The sequence below is a fragment of the Bombina bombina genome, chromosome 6 (assembly GCF_027579735.1).
Source record: "Bombina bombina isolate aBomBom1 chromosome 6, aBomBom1.pri, whole genome shotgun sequence".
Taxonomy (NCBI): Eukaryota; Metazoa; Chordata; class Amphibia; order Anura; family Bombinatoridae; genus Bombina; species Bombina bombina.
This window is the reverse complement of record NC_069504.1, coordinates 108355735-108377888: the sequence shown is the minus strand read 5'-3', so window position 1 is coordinate 108377888 and position 22154 is coordinate 108355735. Positions and strand designations below refer to the sequence as shown.

The 22154-nt window shown below is 40.9% G+C and overlaps 1 protein-coding gene across 5 annotated transcripts in view; it reads right to left on the bottom strand.

The window, feature by feature from the left end:
- The window catches only part of KMT2E (lysine methyltransferase 2E (inactive)), a 464054-nt gene that overhangs the window by 209149 nt on the left and 232751 nt on the right, over positions 1 to 22154 (bottom strand). For all 5 annotated transcript variants that reach the window (XM_053716547.1, XM_053716548.1, XM_053716550.1 and 2 more), the window contains one exon: positions 16423 to 16674. In XM_053716547.1, the coding sequence (XP_053572522.1) occupies positions 16423 to 16674 (252 nt within the window). The remainder of the gene's footprint in view (positions 1 to 16422; positions 16675 to 22154) is intronic.

The window sequence follows — 22154 nt, the reverse complement described above, 5'->3', positions numbered from 1 at the left end:
AAGCAGTGCGCGGAGATGTTCTAATTTAAATTTAAATGTCACAACATCAGGTTCAGCTTGATGAGAAATTTTTCCTGAATCTGAAATTTCTCCATCAGACAAAACCTCCCTCATGGCCCCTTGAGATTGGTGTGAGGGTATGTCAGAACAGTTATCATCAGCGTCCTCTTGCTCTTCAGTGTTTAAAACAGAGCAATCGCGCTTTCTCTGATAAGTAGGCATTTTGGATAAAAGATTTGCTCTGGAGTTATCCATTACAGCCGTTAATTGTTGCATGGTAATAAGTATTGGCGCACTAGATGTACTAGGGGCCTCCTGTGTGGGCATAACTGGTGTAGACACAGTAGGGGATGATGTAGTATCATGTTTACTCCCCTCATTTGAGGAATCATCTTGGGCAATATCATTATCTGTTGCATTACTGTCCTTACTTTGTTTGGACACTATGGCACAATTATCACATAAATTTAAATGGGGAGACACATTGGCTTTCATACATATAGAACATAGCTTATCTGATGGTACAGACATGTTAAACAGGCTTAAACTTGTCAACAAAGCACAAAAAACGTTTTAAAATAAAACCGTTACTGTCACTTTAAATTTCAAACTGAAAACACTTTATTACTGAATATGTGAAAAAGTATGAAGGAATTGTTCAAAATTCACCAAAATTTCACCACAGTGTCTTAAAGCATTAAAAGTATTGCACACCAAATTTCAGAGCTTTAACCCTTACATTAACGGAACCGGAGCCGTTTTTACATTTAACCCCTATACAGTCCCAGAATGAGGCTCTGTCTATAACTAGAAAGGCCCCCATCTGAAAAAGGTGTCCAACACAGTGCCTGCCGTTTTTCTAAACGTTCCCCAAGATTATAATACCAATAATTAGTTAGAATCTGCATAATATGCCTAGTAAAGCAATTGTTTTAGCCCAGAAAAATGTCTACCAGTTTTTAAGCCCTTTTTGAAGCCCTTTATTCTTTTATGTTTAACTAAGAAAATGGCTTACCGGTCCCCATGAGGGGAAATGACAGCCTTCCAGCATTACATGGTCTTGTTAGAAATATGGCTAGTCATACCTTAAGCAGAAAAGACTGCTAACTGTTTCCCCCAACTGAAGTTACTTCATCTCAACAGTCCTGTGTGGAAACAGCAATCGATTTTAGTTACTGTCTGCTAAAATCATCTTCCTCTTACAAACAGAAATCTTCATCCTTTTCTGTTTCAGAGTAAATAGTACATACCAGCACTATTTTAAAATAACAAACACTTGATAGAAGAATAAAACTACATTTAAACACCAAAAAACTCTTAACCATCTCCGTGGAGATGTTGCCTGTGCAACGGCAAAGAGAATGACTGGGGTGGGCGGAGCCTAGGAGGGATCATGTGACCAGCTTTGCTGGGACTCTTTGCCATTTCCTGTTGGGGAAGAGAATATCCCACAAGTAAGGCTGACGCCGTGGACCGGACACACCAATGTTGGAGAAAAGTCAGCACTTACCTTTGTATTCTGCCTAACAGCAGGGCAGCTCAGCAGGTTTAGGAGGTCCTCTCCCTCCCATAGCCCTGTGGAGAAAGATAAAGCCTGAGTTATCTATTACTTAGGCTATCATGGGTAGGGCAGCATCAGTATGGGAGGCGCAGTGAGAATTATGTCCCACAAATTCCCATTGCTTTAAAGCCACCAAAAGCTCTACTGAAGAGACTGATATGGACTACGGCTACACCCTAGTACAAAGCAGCACACTCTGGCACCACTTTAAAAATAATAACTCTTGATTGAAGAATCTAATCTAACACCTCACTTTACTTCCTATCACTAACATAGGCAAAGAGAATGACTAGAATGGGAGGGAGGGGAGGAGCTATTTAACAGCTCTGCTGTGGTGCTCTTTGCCTCTTCCTGCTGACCAGGAGGTGAATATCCCATTAGTAATTAAGATGATCCGTGGACTCATCGTGTCTTAAAAAAGAAAGAATCTCAATCGGAGGCCACACCTTCATGCTGAACTGGTTAAGGAAGGTTTTTTTTTCTCTTCTGTTTGGCGATGTACTAATTTGAATTAGATTTACATGAGAGACTGGAAGAATATTTTTTCTTTGAAGAGTAGGACTTATGGTTTCAAGATTGACAAAAAAGTATGAAAAACAACAAGAAACTATTTTTTTCCCTTGGACTTCTTGTCCTGAGAAAAAAGTCCCTTTTCCTCGTATCACAGTATAAATGATGGTGTCTAGACCAGACCCAAACAAGATCTCTCCTTGAAAAGGAAGAGATAAAAAAGTCTAGACTGAGATGTCAGCTGACCATGTTTTGAGCCACAAAACTCTTCTGGTCAGAACTGCTAACGCCATATTATTAGCGTTAATTCTAATTACGACAACAAAAGCACCACAAATTAAAGCATTAGCTGACCTCAGAAGTTTCAAACAATGTTGAAAATCATGTACAGAATCATCTGAAATATGCTACGATCAGTCTTAATTTTGACGGCAAATTTCAATTTAGTCTTAGCTTTAGTCTTTTGACTAAAATGCCATTTTAGTTTTAGTCGTATTTTAGTCATCTGAATTGTTATAGTTTTAGTCTAGTTTTAGTCGACTGAATCTCCAGTAGATTTTAGTCGACTAAAATCTAAGGGGTTTAGTTAAAGTGTAATGCATTATTTAAGCATTTCTCTATAATTTACAAACTGATTATATACTCCAGGAGTAAACATAACACCTGTTAATATTTATGGTATTAAGGTTTAAACATGCAATACAGACACAGATTTAGCCGTTGTGATATGTAACATCTTTATTAAACTTAAAATTAAATACAACCAAGTTTCATAAACAAACAGAAGTGCAACTTTAAAATATCAAAAATCAAAACTGTAAACTGTATTGGCTGTATTGCACATATTACCCAATATAAAAACTTTAACAGCTCTCTGTTAATAATTAAAACAGGTATCAAGTAACTCAACAGAACAAAAAGTTTCAGCAGCTAGCACAGGCATAACAAACCCATATTCGTGGTTTATGCTTATTTCTATAGGAAGAATCAATTGATTGTTCACAGATTCGTAAAATAGAACTTCCAAACTCATTATATACTCCTGGAGTAAAGGTTTATTAACCTGTTTTTATTTGTGGTATTAAGGTTTAAACATGCAATACAGATTTAACAGATTTAACTGTTGTGGTATAGAACATGTCTTTATTTATCTTACAATTTAATAAAATTAAGTTTCGTAAATTTTACAAAAGAGAAGTAATTGGATATGGATTGATTATAACACCTTGCATAAAATGTTTTTGTCAGCAAATTTTGATTTAGTATTAGTCATAGTCTTTTGACTAAAATGTCATTTTAGTTTTATTCGTATTTTAGTCATCAGAATTTCTTTAGTTTTATAGTCATTTTAGTCTAGTTTTAGTCGACGAAATTAACACTGGCTACGATACAACACAGCAAGGAGTAGAATCTGCTGCAACACAAGCAATGCTAAAAGATGATCTGCATAACATTTTTTAATGAAAGGACTAATTTTATATCCACCGGGCCTTAGAAGATAGTATTTGTTTCAAAGAGAATAGAGGTTCAGTGGAGAATGCACCATCCACCTTTCTAACACATATTAAACTTAGCTACTGGATTATAAGAAATGTCAGGATTGGACCACTCCTAGGTGATTATTTCAGAGATCGCCTGAAGAACCTCTGTAAACTTAGAAGTAGGTTTAAAAATCAAATCCAATAGCTTAACAGATTTTTTTTCTCAGAAGGCTTATGGGTCTTGAATATTCAAGGTGCAAAGAACCTCACTTAGTAAAATACAAAGATGTTCAACTTTGAACATAAAAGAAGTGGATTCTAAATCCTGATGAAAACAGACTCCTGATGATCAGAAATGCATTCAGCTTCAGGAGACTAGTGTACGATTTTGAATCCTTGAAAAAACATAATTTATGCTTACCTGATAAATTTATTTCTCTTGTGATGTATCGAGTCCACGGATTCATCCATACTTGTGGGATATTCTCCTTCCCTTCAGGAAGTGGCAAAGAGAGCACCCACAGCAGAGCTGTCTATATAGCTCCTCCCTTAGCTCCACCCCCCAGTCATTCGACCGAAGGCTAGGAAGAAAAAGGAGAAACTATAGGGTGCAGTGGTGACTGAAGTTTTTTAACTAAAAATATACTGCCTGTCTTAAATAAACAGGGCGGGCCGTGGACTCGATACATCACAAGAGAAATAAATTTATCAGGTAAGCATAAATTAAGTTTTCTCTTGTAAGATGTATCGAGTCCACTGATTCATCCATACTTGTGGGATACCAATACCAAAGCTTTAGGACACGGATGAAGGGAGGAACAAGACAAGTTCCTTAAACGGAAGGCACCACTGCTTGTAGAACCTCCCAAAAATAGCCTCAGAAGAATGATGGTACTCTGAGGAATTTGTTTAGAAATTTGAGATCCAAGATTGGTCTGAAAGTTACCTCTTTTTTGGGAACCACAAACGGGTTTGAGTAAAACTCTAGCCCTTGTTCCGCTTTTGGAACTGGGTGGATTACTCCCATGGTATGTAGGTCTTCTACACAGTGTAAGAACGCCTCTCTGGTTTGCAGACAATTGAGAAATGTGAAATCTCCCCCTTAGGGGAGAGTCTTTGAAGTCCAGAAGATATCCCTGGGACACAATTTCTAAGGCCCAGGAATTGTGAACATCTCTTGTCCAAGCCTGAGCGAAGAGAGAGAGTCTGCCCCCTCATAGATCCGGTCCCGGATCGGGGGCTACCCCTTCATGCTGTCTTAGAGTTCCGAAAGGAACGAAAATTATTTTGTTTGGTCCTCATTTTATTTGTTCTATCCTAAGGGAGGGCATGGCCTTTCCCTCCAGTGATGTCTGAAATCTCCTCTTTCAGTTCAGGCCCGAATAGGGTCTTTCCTTTGAAAGGGATGTTCAAAAGTTTAGATTTTGATGACACATCAGCAGACCAGGACTTAAGCTATAACGCCTTGCGTGCTAAAATGGCAAAACCTGAATTCTTTGCCGCTAATTTAGCCAGTTGGAAAGCGGCATCTGTAATGAAAGAATTAGCCAACTTAAGGGCCTTAATTCTGTCCATAATATCCTCTAATGGAGTCTCCATCGGAAGAGCCTCGAACCAGAAAGCAGCTGCAGTAGTTACAGGCACAATGCACGCAATAGGTTGGAGAAGAAAACCTTGATGAACAAAAATTTTCTTCAGGAGACCATCTAATTTTTAATCCATAGGATCTTTGAAAGCACAACAGTCTTCGATAGGTATAGTTGTAAGCTTAGCCAGAGTAGAAATAGCTCCCTCCACCTTAGGGACCGTCTGCCATGAGTCCCGCATGGTGTCAGATATGGGAAACATTTTCTTAAAAACAGGAGGGGGAGCGAACGGAATACCTGGTCTATCCCACTCCTTAGTAACAATATTCACAATCCTCTTAGGGCCTGGAAAAACATCAGTGTAAACAGGAACCTCTAAGTATTTGTCCATTTTACACAATTTCTCTGGGACCACTATAGGGTCACAATCATCTAGAGTCGCTAATACCTCCCTGAGCAATAAGCGGAGGTGATCAAGCTTAAATTTAAATGCCGTCATATCAGAATCTGTATGAGGGAGCGTCTTTCCTGAATCAGAAATTTCAGTAAAAAACGTTCAGCACCTTGCCACAGCTCTGCTGTGGCGCCTACCTACCCTTTCTAAACGATTTGTGGGGAAAAAACTTCTTTACAACCTCTGGAGAAGTAGCTGGATGTCTCTGAGGAAAAGAAACTGTGCAACTGAGGCGCAAAAATAGGCCCCTTCCACCTCACTCGATGTTATGGGGCCTAAAAGAAACACAACAGAGTGTTTCCTAAACTAGCCATGTGGGTTAATAACCCTTAACCAAGCCACAATGACCCCTTAAAGTCCCTCAAAAAACGTTATATTTGCATTTTTTTAATAAATCTATCAGTGTCACCAGTAACTAATGAGCCCTTAATGCAAGCTAGGATTCCTACTAAGTGTCTGAATACAGCTTACCCTTCCCTCATGGGGATATTGCCAGTCTTTTCTAAAATAATCACAGTCTGTCTATAAAAAAATAGACTAAACATACCTCAATGCAGTTTAGCCTGCAAACTGTTCCCCCAACTGAAGTTTTCCTGTACTCTTCAGGCCTTGTGAGAACAGCAGTGGATCTTAGTTACAAAGTGCTAAGATCATCATCCTCCTTGCAGAAATCTTCATCCCTTTTCTGCCAGAGAGTAAATAGTACACACCGGTACCATTTAAAATAACAAACTTTTGCTTGAGAAAATAAAAACTAACATTTTTGTCACCACACTCACTCTGCCCTTCCTAGTACTTAGAGTAGGCAAAGAGAATGACTGGGGGTGGAGCTAAGGGAGGAGCTATATAGACAGCTCTGCTGTGGGTGCTCTCTTTGCCACTTCCTGTAGGGAAGGAGAATATCGAACAAGTATGGATAAATCTGTGGACTCGATACATCTTACAAGAGAAACTGTTTAGCTGATCTCACTTTGTGAGACGATAAATCAACAGCAGGTAAAATACATATTTTTCGCTTAAAGGGAAATTATGCACTCATTTTTTCTTTGCATAAATGTTTTGTAGATGACCTATTTATTTAGCCCATAATTTTTATTTTTTTTTAAATGTATAGTTTTGCTTATTTTTAAATAACATTGCTCTGATTTTCAGACTCCTAACCAAGCCACAAAGTTTTATGTGAATACCGTCAGCTACCTACTCCCGCTTGCTCCTGTTTGTGTAAAGGGTCTTTTCATATTCAAAAGAAGGGGGAGGGGGGGGGGGAAGAGTCTTATTTCCCACTTGCAGTGGGCTTTTCAACCGCATTTTCAACAGAGCTAAACTGTGAGCTTTTAAGTAAGTTTTTAAACAGTTTTATACTGGATTTTTATATCAGTATCTGTGCATCTTATTCTTTATAGTAGTGTCTATTACATGCAGTTATATGAAAATGAGTGTATACTGTCCCTTTAATGTTTTAGCATAACCACCTAAATTTCAGAAAAAAGGTAAAAGCATAAAATCCTGGCACAAAATTGGAAACACTCCCTTGTAGAGAACAACCAGAAGGAGGACATTCCTCCAGATTAGAATGAATAAGGTGATCCATACAAAAATTGCAAAGCTGAGCCGGAAGGTTAAGAGGAAAAAGCTTGGAAAAACACACTTAGATCCTTTAGCAGTGTTTCCCAACTGCGGTTCTCAAGTACCCCCAACAGGCCTGGTTTTCATTATAGCTGAACCAGTGCATAGGTGAAGTAATCAGCTGATCAGTAAACAACCTGCTCTCTCGTCCATCAGATGACAACCTGCTCTAATTCCGCTATAATGAAAACCAGGACTGTTGGGGGTACTTGAAGACCGCGGTTGGGAAACACGGCTTTAGAGGGTAGATCCTCTGATCACTTACTTTCTAGAACTAAGGTAGGTAGTGGGGACAGTTATAATACATGTGCACAAAAAAAAAAAACCCTTTGCTCTTTTTTTTTTAAAGAAACTCACTACTTCCACTAAGACTACAGAAAAGCCAAAAATGCAGGCAAGTAGAAAACACTGACTCTAAATTGCAGCGCTATATAGAAGGGCGGGAAATAGCGCAGGTATAACTTACCTCCCTCAGAGCAGAACCAATTAACAAGCCCCTGAAAAGTAAAAGGCACACTAGCTGAGATACAGAAGTATGGCTCTATAGCACAGCTGAAATATTTTCAAAATAGTAAACCAGCATGCACTGTAGAGACGATAAGGACAGTGCAACAGTGAAAAAATGTGTGAAGCATGTGTATGTCGCAGCAGACGATCCAGGTAAAGAGAATACAGATAAACCAACAGGAGGCGGCTAAAGTGTCCCTGTGACAGACTTGTGACTAACTCCTCACTAGAAGTGATTCTATCACTGTCTCATACTCTAATCTCCCCTGTCACTAAGTAGCAGCTTTCTGAGGTAACAAATAGGTCCAATGACCCCTCTAAACAACTAATCTGGAGTACCTCAATTCTTCACTTTCCTACTGGGAGGCAAAGATAAGAACAACACAACAGAGAGGTGGGGGGCTTTAAGTGCCTTCTACTTGTGGTCGAGTTAAATTCCCAGGAGTAATGGCTTGTGGACTCTCACCACCCTTTTTAAAGAAATAATTTAAATCTAATTATTTAAAAGCAGTGATGGTGTGATCTCTAGATAGTGTGTTTGGGAAATATTAGGAAGGAGAGGGGTACAAGCAGAGGTTACTTCAATGTTCTTCACTAGGTATGAATTGGGGATTCCATGGAGTGAAAGGAAAGAGCAACGTGCGTTAAAAACAAAAAGGTTATTGCTGTATAGTAAAGCTTTCTGAAGTATATCCAGCTACAGTTTGGTCTTCAAAAGATCTATATTAGAGCTGCACACTGCTGAAGACTAGAATTATTGTCATGAAGACTTCCAGTACAGAAAAAGCAAAGAAGAAACAAATGTGAATAAAAAACAGAATTTATGCTTACCTGATAAATTACTTTCTCCAACGGTGTGTCCGGTCCACGGCGTCATCCATAACTTGTGGGAATATTCTCTTCCCCAACAGGAAATGGCAAAGAGCACAGCAAAAGCTGTCCATATAGTCCCTCCTAGGCTCCGCCCACCCCAGTCATTCGACCGACGGACAGGAGAAAAAAAAACAGGAGAAACTATAGGGTGCCGTGGTGACTGTAGTTAAAGAAAGAAATTAATCAAACCTGATTAAAAAACCAGGGCGGGCCGTGGACCGGACACACCGTTGGAGAAAGTAATTTATCAGGTAAGCATAAATTCTGTTTTCTCCAACATTGGTGTGTCCGGTCCACGGAGTCATCCATAACTTGTGGGAACCAATACCAAAGCTTTAGGACACGGATGAAGGGAGGGAGCCAATCAGGTTACGTAAACAGAAGGCACCACGGCTTGCAAAACCTTTCTCCCAAAAATAGCCTCAGAAGAAGCAAAAGTATGAAATTTGTAGAATTTGGCAAAAGTGTGCAGGGAAGACCAAGTCGCTGCCTTACATATCTGATCAACAGAAGCCTCGTTCTTGAAGGCCCATGTGGAAGCCACAGCCCTAGTAGAGTGAGCTGTGATGCGCTCAGGAGGCTGCCGTCCGGCAGTCTCGTAAGCCAATCGGATGATGCTTTTCAGCCAAAAGGAAAGAGAGGTAGCAGTAGCTTTTTGACCTCTCCTCTTGCCAGAATAAACGACAAATAGAGAAGACGTTTGTCTGAAATCCTTTGTTGCTTCTAAATAGAACTTTAAAGCACAAACTACATCTAAATTGTGTAACAAACGTTCCTTCTTTGAAACTGGATTCGGACACAAAGAAGGCACAACTATTTCCTGGTTAATATTCTTGTTGGAAACAACCTTTGGAAGGAAACCAGGTTTAGTACGCAAAACAACCTTATCTGAATGGAACACCAGATAGGGCGGATTACACTGCAAAGCAGATAACTCAGAAACTCTTCTAGCAGAAGAAATAGCAACCAAAAACAGAACTTTCCAAGATAACATCTTGATATCTATGGAATGTAGAGGTTCAAACGGAACCCCTTGAAGAACTGAAAGAACTAAATTCAGACTCCAGGGAGGAGTCAAAGGTCTGTAAACAGGCTTGATCCTGACCAAAGCCTGAACAAAAGCTTGAACATCAGGCACAGCTGCCAGTCGTTTGTGTAATAAGACAGATAAAGCAGAAATCTGTCCCTTTAGAGAACTCGCTGATAATCCCTTATCCAAACTTTCTTGGGGAAAGGAAAGGATCCTAGGAATTTTGATCTTACTCCATGAGAATCCCTTGGATTCACACCAACAGATATATCTTTTCCATATTTTATGGTAAATCTTTCTAGTGATATAGAGAGATATGGGAAGTCCTCTTCTAATATGCAATATGTAAGTGCAAAACAAAAAGGTGCATACAGGTAAATACTGTTGGGTCCGGGACTTACCCTTAAGGAGCCTAGCCGCCCCCGGAATCTGTATATGCCGTGCAGTACCTCAGACAGGAATTCAAAATAGCCGGGGGACCTTCGTGGTCAAACCGAAATCAGATCGGTGGGCTGTCTGCTCCAAACCAACCGGCAAAGTGGAAAATCTCCAGTAGCGCTTCAGGCTAAACACAGGTGCACTGCGATGTCTGTTTGTGACGTAGCAGGATCTCCGGTAAGGGGGCGGTGCTCTTACTTCACCCGGGTTTCACAACAGGTAATCTTCATATACAAGGGCTTTGAGCTGATCCAAACTGGTGCGGTTAAGCAATCAAAGAAGAAGGATAGGATCCAGCTTTATGCAAATAAAATCCATCTTTATTGGCAAAGTTAAAACGCCAGAAGTGGCTCAGTGAACAGCATACAAAGATAGTAAGCAAAAACATTTAATTTGAATTATTCTTTAATACGCATTGAAGGTTATACATTAGTCTGCCCTGCAAGGTGTGTGAATATATATATCGCATTCACTAGTATGTGTATATTTGTGCATGCGAGCATCTAACTTTACTCTCTAAGGGGTACATACCTTTGAGACATAATTCTGTAAGAGAATTTATTTCAGTTAATCAATACTATTATTATTCATATCACATCTTAAACTATGCCATTTGAGAATTTTGTAAACTATATACATTTTGCTTTAGTGCTTGCTAACTATAAGACACACAATAATCTAGCGCAGATATAAATTGGTGATAGATAGGGTAATTTTTCCTCCATGTTCTTATATTATCTTTATGGGTTTTCCATTTTAGAAACTTGTTTATATTTATAAGGATTTATCATATATATACCTTAGTGTGTGTACCTTTGCTGTAACGTGACTTGGGCATTAAGGGTTAAACAAATTACTCTTTACCTGAGGTGTGGGCGTGTTTTGTATTCATTGTTTTTAACCAATCACAATTGTAACACAGTCTTTTAAACCTGCATTCACCTGCATGACACCTATGGCTATGATTACGGCTGAGCGCCGAAACATGTAAGCCGTGGTGTCACGCTCACACACCAGTTTTTGCTTACTATCTTTGTATGCTGTTCACTGAGCCACTTCTGGCGTTTTAACTTTGCCAATAAAGATGGATTTTATTTGCATAAAGCTGGATCCTATCCTTCTTCTTTGATTGCTTAAATCTTTCTAGTTACAGGTTTTCTGGCTTGTATCAGAGTATCTATTACAGAATCCGAAAACCCACGCTTAGATAAAATCAAACGTTCAATTTCCAAGCCGTTAGTTGAAGGGAAACTAGATTTGGATGTTCGAATGGACCTTGTACTAGAAGATCCTGTCTCAAAGGTAGCTTCCATGGTGGAGCCGATGACATATTCACCAGGTCTGCATACCAAGTCCTACGTGGCCACGCAGGAGCTATCAAGATCACCGAGGCCCTCTCCTGCTTGATCCTGGCTACCAGCCTGGGAATGAGAGGAAACGGTGGAAACACATAAGCTAGGTTGAAGGTCCAAGGCGCTACTAATGCATCCACTAGAGTCGCCTTGGGATCCCTGGATCTGGACCCGTAGCAAGGAACCTTGAAGTTCTGACGAGACGCCATCAGATCCATGTCTGGAATGCCCCATAATTGAGTCAACTGGGCAAAAATCTCCGGGTGGAGTTCCCACTCCCCCGGATGGAATGTCTGACGACTCAGATAATCCGCCTCCCAGTTTTCCACTCCTGGGATGTGGATCGCAGATAGGTGGCAGGAATGATCCTCCGCCCATTTTATGATTTTGGTCACTTCTCTCATAGCCAGGGAACTCCTTGTTCCCCCCTGATGGTTGATGTAAGCAACAGTCGTCATGTTGTCTGATTGGAATCTTATGAATCTGGCCTTTGCTAGTTGAGGCCAAGCCCTGAGAGTATTGAATATCGCTCTCAGTTCCAGAATGTTTATCGGGAGAAGAGACTCTTCCCGAGACCATAGACCCTGAGCTTTCAGGGAGTCCCAGACCGCGCCCCAGCCCACTAGACTGGCGTCGGTCGTGACGATGACCCACTCTGGTCTGCGGAAGCTCATTCCCTGGGACAGGTGATCCTGGGTTAGCCACCAACGGAGTGAGTCTCTGGTCTTCTGATCTACTTGAATCACTGGAGACAAGTCTGTATAGTCCCCATTCCACTGTTTCAGCATGCACAGTTGTAATGGTCTTAGATGAATTCGCGCAAAAGGAACTATGTCCATTGCTGCAACCATCAACCCTACTACTTCCATGCACTGAGCTATGGAAGGACGTGGAACAGAGTGAAGAACTTGACAAGCGTTAAGAAGTTTTGACTTTCTGACATCTGTCAGGAAAATCTTCATTTCTAAAGAATCTATTATTGTCCCCAAGAAAGGAACTCTTGTCGACGGAGACAGGGAACTTTTTTCTATGTTCACTTTCCATCCGTGAGATCTGAGAAAGGCCAGAACGATGTCTGTGTGAGCCTTTGCCTTTGAAAGAGACGACGCTTGTATCAGAATGTCGTCCAAGTAAGGTGCCACTGCAATGCCCCTTGGTCTTAGAACCGCTAGAAGGGACCCGAGTACCTTTGTGAAAATCCTTGGAGCAGTGGCTAGCCCGAATGGGAGAGCCACAAACTGGGAATGTTTGTCCAGAAAGGCGAACCTTAGGAACTGATGATGATCTTTGTGGATAGGAATATGTAGATACGCATCCTTTAGATCCACGGTAGTCATAAATTGACCCTCCTGGATTGTAGGTAAAATCGTTCGAATAGTTTCCATTTTGAACGATGGCACTCTGAGAAATTTGTTTAGGATCTTTAAATCCAGGATTGGTCTGAAAGTTCCCTCTTTTTTGGGAACTACAAACAGATTTGAGTAAAACCCCATTCCTTGTTCCACGGTTGGAACTGGGTGTATCACTCCCATTTTTAACAGGTCTTCTACACAATGTAAGAATGCCTGTCTCTTTATTTGGTTTGAAGATAAGTGAGACATGTGGAACCTTCCCCTTGGGGGTAGTTCCTTGAATTCCAGAAGATAACCCTGAGAAACTATTTCTAGTGCCCAGGGATCCTGAACATCTCTTGCCCAAGCCTGAGCGAAGAGAGAGAGTCTGCCCCCTACTAGATCCGGTCCCGGATCGGGGGCTACTCCTTCATGCTGTTTTGTTAGCAGCAGCAGGCTTCTTGGCCTGCTTACCCTTGTTCCAGCCTTGCATCGGTTTCCAAGCTGGTTTGCGAAGCATTACCCTCTTGTCTAGAGGCTGCAGAGTTGGAAGCCGGTCCGTTCCTGAAATTGCGAAAGGAACGAAAATTAGACTTATTCTTGGCTTTGAAAGGCCTATCTTGTGGGAGGGCGTGGCCCTTACCCCCAGTGATGTCTGAGATAATCTCTTTCAATTCTGGCCCAAAAAGGGTTTTACCCTTGAAGGGGATATTAAGCAAATTTTGTCTTGGAAGATACATCCGCTGACCAAGACTTTAGCCAGAGCGCTCTGCGCGCCACAATTGCAAACCCTGAATTTTTCGCCGCTAATCTAGCTAACTGCAAAGCGGCATCTACAATAAAGGAATTAGCTAACTTAAGTGCGTGAACTCTGTCCATAATCTCCTCATACGGAGTCTCTCTACTGAGCGACTTTTCTAGTTCCTCGAACCAGAACCACGCTGCTGTAGTGACAGGAATAATGCACGAAATAGGTTGCAGGAGGTAACCTTGCTGTACAAAAATCTTTTTAAGCAAACCCTCCAATTTTTTATCCATAGGATCTTTGAAAGCACAATTATCCTCGATAGGAATAGTAGTGCGCTTGGCTAGTGTAGAAACTGCCCCCTCGACCTTAGGGACTGTCTGCCATAAGTCCTTTCTGGGGTCGACCATAGGAAATAATTTCTTAAATATAGGAGGGGGGAACAAAAGGTATGCCGGGCTTCTCCCACTCCTTATTCACTATGTCCGCCACCCGCTTGGGTATAGGAAAAGCGTCGGGGTGCACCGGAACCTCTAGGAACTTGTCCATCTTGCACAATTTTTCTGGAATGACCAGGTTGTCACAATCATCCAGAGTAGATAACACCTCCTTAAGCAGTGCACGGAGATGCTCTAATTTAAATTTAAATGTCACAACATCAGGTTCTGCCTGTTGAGAAATTCTACCTGAATCTGAAATTTCCCCATCTGACAAAACCTCCCTCATGGCCACTTCAGATTGGTGTGAGGGTATGACAGAGCAATTATCAGCGCCCTCCTGCTCTACAGTGTTTAAAACAGAGCAATCGCGCTTTCTCTGAAATGCAGGCATTTTGGATAAAATATTTGCTATGGAGTTATCCATTACTGCCGTCAATTGTTGCATAGTAACAAGCATTGGCGCGCTAGAAGTACTAGGGGTCTCCTGCGTGGGCAAAACTGGTGTAGACACAGAAGGAGTTGATGTAGAACTATGTCTACTCCCTTCATCTGATGAATCATCTTGGGCAACTTTACTATCTGTGGCAGTACTGTCCTTACTTTGTTTGGACGGTATGGCACAATTCTCACACAATTTTGAAGGGGGAGACACATTGGCTTCCATACATACAGAACATAGTTTATCTGAAGGTACAGACATGTTAAACAGGCTTAAACTTGTCAATAAAGTACAAAAAACGTTTTAAAACAAAACCGTTACTGTCTCTTTAAATTTTAAACAGGGCACACTTTATTACTGAATATGTGAAAAACTATGAAGGAATTGTTCAAATTTAACCAAATTTTCACCACAGTGTCTTAAAGCATTCAAAGCATTGCACCCAAAATTTCAGACCTTTAACCCTTAAAATGAGGAAACCGGACCCGGTTACAGTTTTAACCCCTCTACAGTCCCAGCTACAGCCTTTGCTGCGACTTTACCAAACCCAGGGGGGTATACGATACCAAATGAAGCCTTCTAGGAACCTTTTCAACTACTTTCAGACCCACACACATGCAGCTGCATGTCCTGCTCTCAAAAGTAACTGCGCAATAATGGCGCGAAAATGAGGCTCAGCCTACTACAGGGAAGGCCCTTCCTGACTGTAAAGGTGTCTAAACCAGTGCCTGACGTAAAAAAACGTTCCCCAAAGTTTATAAGTGTGAATTTCAACATCAAGCTGTATAAAATGCCCAAATAAAGCAATCGATCTAGCCCATAAAAGTGTCTACCAGTTTTATAGCCCATATTAAGCCCTTTATTCTGTTTGAGACTAAGAAAATGGCTTACCGGTCCCCATGAGGGGAAATGACAGCCTTCCAGCATTACACAGTCTTGTTAGAAATATGGCTAGTCATACCTTAAGCAGAAAAGTCTGCCAACTGTTTCCCCCAACTGAAGTTATTTCATCTCAACAGTCCTATGTGGAAACAGCAAACGATTTTAGTTACTGCTGCTAAAATCATATTCCTCTCACAAACAGAACTCTTCATCTTTTTCTGTTTCAGAGTAAATAGTACATACCAGCACTATTTTAAAATAACAAACTCTTGATAGTAGAATAAAAAACTACAACTAAACACCACATACTCTTCACCATCTCCGTGGAGATGCTGCCTGTGCAACGGCAAAGAGAATGACTGGGTTGGGCGGAGCCTAGGAGGGACTATATGGACAGCTTTTGCTGTGCTCTTTGCCATTTCCTGTTGTGGAAGAGAATATTCCCACAAGTTATGGATGACGCCGTGGACCAGACACACCAATGTTGGAGAAATGTTCTGTGCACAGTGACTAGTTGTGTCCTGATATAATATTGATAATGGTATTAAGAGTGGACAGTAGAAAATGCTACCTCTATAAAACAGTGAAGTTTAATAATAAATCATCACCTACCTAATGTGCTATCACCATATGATAAATAACCCCCCCCCCCCAAAAAAACAAAAACAAAGCAATAATAATAAAAAAAAATAGACATTTCACTGTACTCCAAAATGTGCAACACCTCATAAAACTTATATCAATTTAAATTCTAAGGAGCAACTTATTTTTGCTATATTTGATAAACTATTGAACCCCTTAAACAACCAGAGACATTAAGAGGCTTTTTTTGGCGAGGTTTCACAGCCAGCAGTGAGACTGCACTATTTCAGGAATCCTGCAGGAGGGAGGCTATAATAGTGTAGTCTTACTGCTGGCGGCGAGACCCGATTTGTTATAAGGAGGAAAACCATTAACGAACAGCGACGTACAGGGTACGTTGCGGTTGTTAAGGGGTTAAACATCAGTGTCTACACAATCACTTTGTATAACAAATTTGATAAGACATGCTTCTCATTTATGCATAACAAACAGGCCAAATTGCTATATAATAGTATATAAGGCAAAATCAATTAAGCTTTGTTTTTCCAAATACAGAGTAACCAAGTTAGCTGAATCTTAAAATACCTTTTTGCAACAGCTAGAAGAATGCTCTTCTTCCTTCTTCTTTTTCTTTTCTGAAAGGAACGGTGATGTAAATCTTATATAGTGCTTTGGAGTTGTGTATACATGAGGGCTATAAATGAGACCCGGTAATGAGTTCAACTGAGTAGCAAGTACTTCAGGATCTGTGGTTATCCGGAGAGGTCTTTCCAGCAAACTTTCTCCTGATTTTCCAGATTTTTCATGCTTTTCACTTAACCATTCATTTACCAAGTGCTAGAAACAAACCAAATAAAATGCATTAACCATTTGTTATAAAGCCCAGATTCCTGGAGCACTTTGCAAAGTTGGTATTTCACAGATGAACAGAGGAGATACTGTTTTTCAAACTTAAAAATAATTATATTCATTTTTTTTTTAATAAAAAACTTTTTGAAGTACCTCACAATCCAAACCCTTCATCAACCAGTCACTACGAGAGAATATGTTCCCACTGTTTGTGCAATTACATATTCATGAGGTTTCATGTAACATTTTATGTCAGTAGTTATTTTATTTTTCCTCTCTCACCAAAATCTGGGATCAACTAAAAAAACAATAACAACCTAACACAATAGAGTCAGGCACTATACCATTACAAAAAAGGATCTCCGATAATTTGTATGTCCAGAAAACTATAGGTTTCTACTTTAATTTCTTAGAGAGTAATTTTAGCACTAGCGACCTTGCTATATGTTTAAAGAGAAACAGTCTGTTTCATTGTTGTAATAAAAAGTCCTAAGCCATGGGTTTTACATAACCCATTAATTGCTGAGACATTTCTACCCCTGAGTTGTGCTGGTTTAGAGTTTTTAGATGTTGCTCACATTTAATCACACATATTGTATTTATTTTTTTAGCAGACCTCATCTCATGGAATCTTAGATAGCAAGACAAGAAAGAAAAGAAAACATGCAATATGGAAACCTTCAATGTCAATAAGGAATCAATGAGTAACATCAACTCCTTATGGAGACTGCTTAAAATGTATTACAAAATAAATTATTTCCTTTCTTGTAGTGAGAGTCCACGAAACCCTATTCTTACAAGTGGGAATTCAACACCTGACACCAGGAAGAGGCAAATACACCCCTAACTAGAGCATTCAAGTATCCCTCCCACTTCCCCTTCCCTCCCAGTAGGTGCAAAATTGGAACTGTCGCCCATTCACATAAAAACGGAGTGGGTTCGTGGACTCTCAATACCAAGAAAGAAAATGTATCAGATAAGAATACGTTTTCTTTCTAATGGTAGTAAACCCATGAAAACCTATTCTTACAAGTGGTAAACAATACCCAAGCTGTAGAGTCCACCAAGAAGAAAAGGGCAAGACGAAGAAAAGGGCAAGACAAAGAAAAAGGCAGGGTAGTTACATTAGGCACTTGATACCACCGCCTGAAGGACTTTTCTGCCAAAAGATGCCCCAGCAAAGGCAAGCACATCAAATCTATCAAATTTGGTTAAAGTATGTAAAGAAGACCAAGTGGCAGCCTTACAAATCTGTTCTACCGATGCCTCATGTCTGAAGGCCCAAGATGTAGATACTGAGCGAGTAGAATGAGCAGTGATACAGACAAAAGGCTGGGGTCACCTGCCTCTATGTAAGCCATTCGAATAAGATTCCTCAGCCAAGAAGACAAGTTGCAGTGGCATTCTGACCCCTGCACTTAGCAGAAAAAAGAACAGACAGACTTTGGGACTATCGAAATTCCTTAGTAGCATGAAGGTAGATCTTTATTGCCCTAACCACATCCAAATTATGCAACAACCGTTCCTTAGAGGAAGAAAGATTAGGACACAAGGACTGTACCACAATTTCCTGATTTATATTGTCATAAGAAACTAAATTAGGCAACAAAGTCTGAATTCACAAGACTGCCTTATCTTGATGAAGCATCAAATAAGGAGGATCACACTGAAATGCTGACAACTCAGAAACCCTACGGGCGGAAAAAAATCACCAGCAAAAAGAAAACCTTCCAAGACAGCAACTTAAAGGGACACTGAACTCAAATTTTTTCTTTTCTGATTCAGATAGAGCATGCAATTTTAAGCAACTTTCTAATTTACTCCTATTATCAATTTTTCTTCGTTCTCTTGCTTTCTTTATTTGAAAAAGAAGGCATCTAAGCTAAGGAGCCAGCCAATTTGTGGTTCAGAACCATGGACAGCACTTGTTTATTGGTGCTGTCCAATCAGCAAGGACAACCCAGGTTGTTCACCAAAAATGGGCCGGCATCTAAACTTAAATTCTTGCCTTTAAAATAAAGATACCAAGAGAATGAATAAAATTTGATCATAGGAGTAAATTAGAAAGTTGCTTAAAATTGCATGCTCTATCTGAATCATGAAAGTAAATATTTGGGTACAGTGTCCCTTTAATATCTAAAGAATGCATCGGTTCAAAAAGGAGCATACTGTAGAACCTTCAGAACAAGATTATGGCTCCACGGTGGAGCGATTGATTTGAAAACTGGAATGATTCTAACTAGGGCTTGAACAAAGGACTGATCATCAGGCAACCATAACAGAAAAGATAGGGCCGATATTTGACCCTTAACAGAACTAGACTAAACTCTTATAAGGCACCCCCCCTGAAGACACTAAAGGATGCATGGAACTCTAACCATGTGCCAGGCGTACCACACACCACGAGATATAAACTTTGCAAACCTTGTGGCAAATATGTCTGGTTATAAAGTTTACACACCTGGATCAGAGTGTAAATCACAGCCAATAGAGCTCCCAGAACTTTTGTAAAAACCCTCTGAGAGGTGGCTAGAAGGGCAGTAAACTGGAAATGCTTGTCCACAAACGTGAATCTGAGAAATTGATGGTGATCTTGATGAATAGGAATGCGAAGATATGCATCCTTCAAATCCACCGTTATCATAAATTGTCCCTTGAGAACAAGCTTTAGAATCAATACGATTGTCTCCATCTTAAAGGAAGGCACCCTCAGAAATTTGTTTAGACTCTTTAAATCTAAAATAGGGTGAAAAGTTCCTTTTTTTCTTTGGAACTACAAACAGGTTTAAATAAATCCCTTTGCCTCTTTCTCCTGAAGGTACTGGAACTATTAACCCCCACGTGTTGAAGGTCTGATACACATTTGAGAAAGGTTTCTTTCTTTTATGGTCCGTACCCCTGGGGGACTCTGGTTTGTTGGAAGAGGAGTTCTGAGACTTATTTTGACAAAATGAACTAAAATGACCCATTGATCTGCCCTTCTGTCTAGTCTTTTAGTCCTGAGGAAGTAAAGTCCCCTTTCCCCAATGACTGTGAAAATAATAGAATCCAAGCCAAGGCCAAAAAAATAAAATGTATGCTTACCTGATAAATGTCTTTCTTTCCGGACATGGAGATTCCACAACGTCATTCCAATTACTAGTGGGGATATTCACTCCTGGCCACCAGAAGGAGGCAAACAGCACCACAGCAAAGCTGTTAAGTGTCACATCCCATACCCATAACCCCCAGTCATTCAGCCGAAGGGAAATGGAAAAAACAGAATTTATGCTTACCTGATAAATTACTTTCTCTTGCGGTGTATCCAGTCCACGGATTCATCCTTTACTTGTGGGATATTCTCATTCCCTACAGGAAGTAGCAAAGAGAGCACACAGCAAAGCTGTCCATATAGCTCCCCCTCTAGCTCCACCCCCCAGTCATTCGACCAAAGGTTAGGAAGAAAAAGGAGAAACCATAGGGTGCAGTGGTGACTGTAGTTTAAACAAATTTTTTTTTACCTTATTTAAATGACAGGGCGGGCCGTGGACTGGATACACCGCAAGAGAAAGTAATTTATCAGGTAAGCATAAATTCTGTTTTCTCTTGCAAGGTGTATCCAGTCCACGGATTTGTAAAATTTGGCAAAAGTATGCAGTGAAGACCAAGTCGCTGCCTTACAAATCTGTTCAACAGAAGCCTCATTTTTGAATGCCCATGTGGAAGCCACTGCTCTGGTAGAATGAGCAGAAATTCTTTCAGGAGGCTGCTGGCCTGTAGTCTCATAGGCCAAACGGATGATGCTTTTCAGCCAAAAGGAAAGAGAGGTAGCAGTCGCTTTCTGACCTCTCCTCTTACCAGAATAGATAAACAAGGAAGATGTTTGTCTGAAATCCTTAGTTGCTTGTAAATAGAACTTTAAAGCACGAACTACATCAAGATTGTGTAATAGACGTTCCTTCTTCGAAGATGGATTAGGACACAGAGAAGGAACAACTATTTCCTGGTTAATATTCTTGTTAGAAACAACTTTAGGAAGAAAACCAGGCTTGGTACGCAAAACTACCTTATCTGCGTGGAACACCAGGTAAGGTGAATCACACTGTAAGGCAGATAATTCTGAAACTCTTTGAGCAGAAGAGATAGCTATCAAAAACAAAACTTTCCAAGATAACAACTTAATGTCTATGGAATGTAAAGGTTCAAACGGAACCCCTTGAAGAACTGAAAGAAGTAGATTCAAACTCCATGGCGGAGCCACAGGTTTATAGACGGGCTTGATTCTGACTAAAGCCTGAGCAAACGCTTGAACGTCTGGTACCTCTGCCAGACGCTTGTGTAACAGGATAGACAAAGCAGATATTTGTCCTTTTAAGGAACTAGCTGACAATCCTTTCTCCAGTCCTTCTTGGAGAAAGGACAATATCCTGGGAATCCTAATCTTACTCCATGAGTAACCCTTGGATTCACACCAACAAAGATATTTCCACCATATCTTATGGTAGATTTTCCTGGTGACAGGCTTTCTAGCCTGAATGAGAGTATCTATAACTGACCCACGCTTTGATAGAATTAAGCGTTCAATCTCCAAGCAGTCAGACGTAGAGAAACTAAATTTGGATGCTTGAACGGACCTTGGATTAGAAGATCCTGCCTCATTGGCAGTGTCCATGGTGGGACAGATGACATGTCCACTAGGTCTGCATACCAAGTCCTGCGTGGCCACGCAGGCGCTATCAGAATCACCGAAGCCTTCTCCTGCTTCATTCTGGCAACCAGACGCAGGAGGAGAGGAAACGGTGGAAAAACATAAGCCAGATTGAAGGACCAAGGCGCTGCTAGAGCATCTATCAATACCGCCTTGGGATCCCGGGACCTGGACCCGTAGAGAGGAAGTTTGGTGTTCTGACGGGACGCCATCAGATCCAACTCTGGGGTGCCCCATAGCTGAGTCAGCTGGGCAAATACCTCCGGGTGGAGTTCCCACTCCCCCGGGTGAAAAGTCTGACGACTGAAATCCGCCTCCCAGTTGTCTACTCCTGGGATGTGAATTGCTGAGAGATGGCAGGAGAGATCCTCCGCCCACCTGATTATTTTGGTTACTTCCGTCATCGCTAGGGAACCCTTTGTTCCCCCCTGATGATTGACGTAAGCTACAGTCGTGATGTTGTCCGACTGAAATCTGATGAATTTGGCCGCCACTAGTGGAGGCCATGCCTGAAGAGTGTTGAATATCGCCCTCAGTTCCAGAATGTTTATCGGGAGAAGAGTTTCTTCCCGAGACCATAAGCCCTGAGCTTTCAGGGAGTCCCAGACCGCACCCCAGCCTAACAGACTGGCGTAGGTCGTTACGATGATCCACTCTGGCCTGCGGAAACATATTCCTTGAGACAGGTGATCCTGAGACAACCACCAGAGAAGAGAATCTCTGGTCTCCTGGTCCAACTGAATTTGATGAGACAAATCTGCATAATCCCCATTCCACTGTT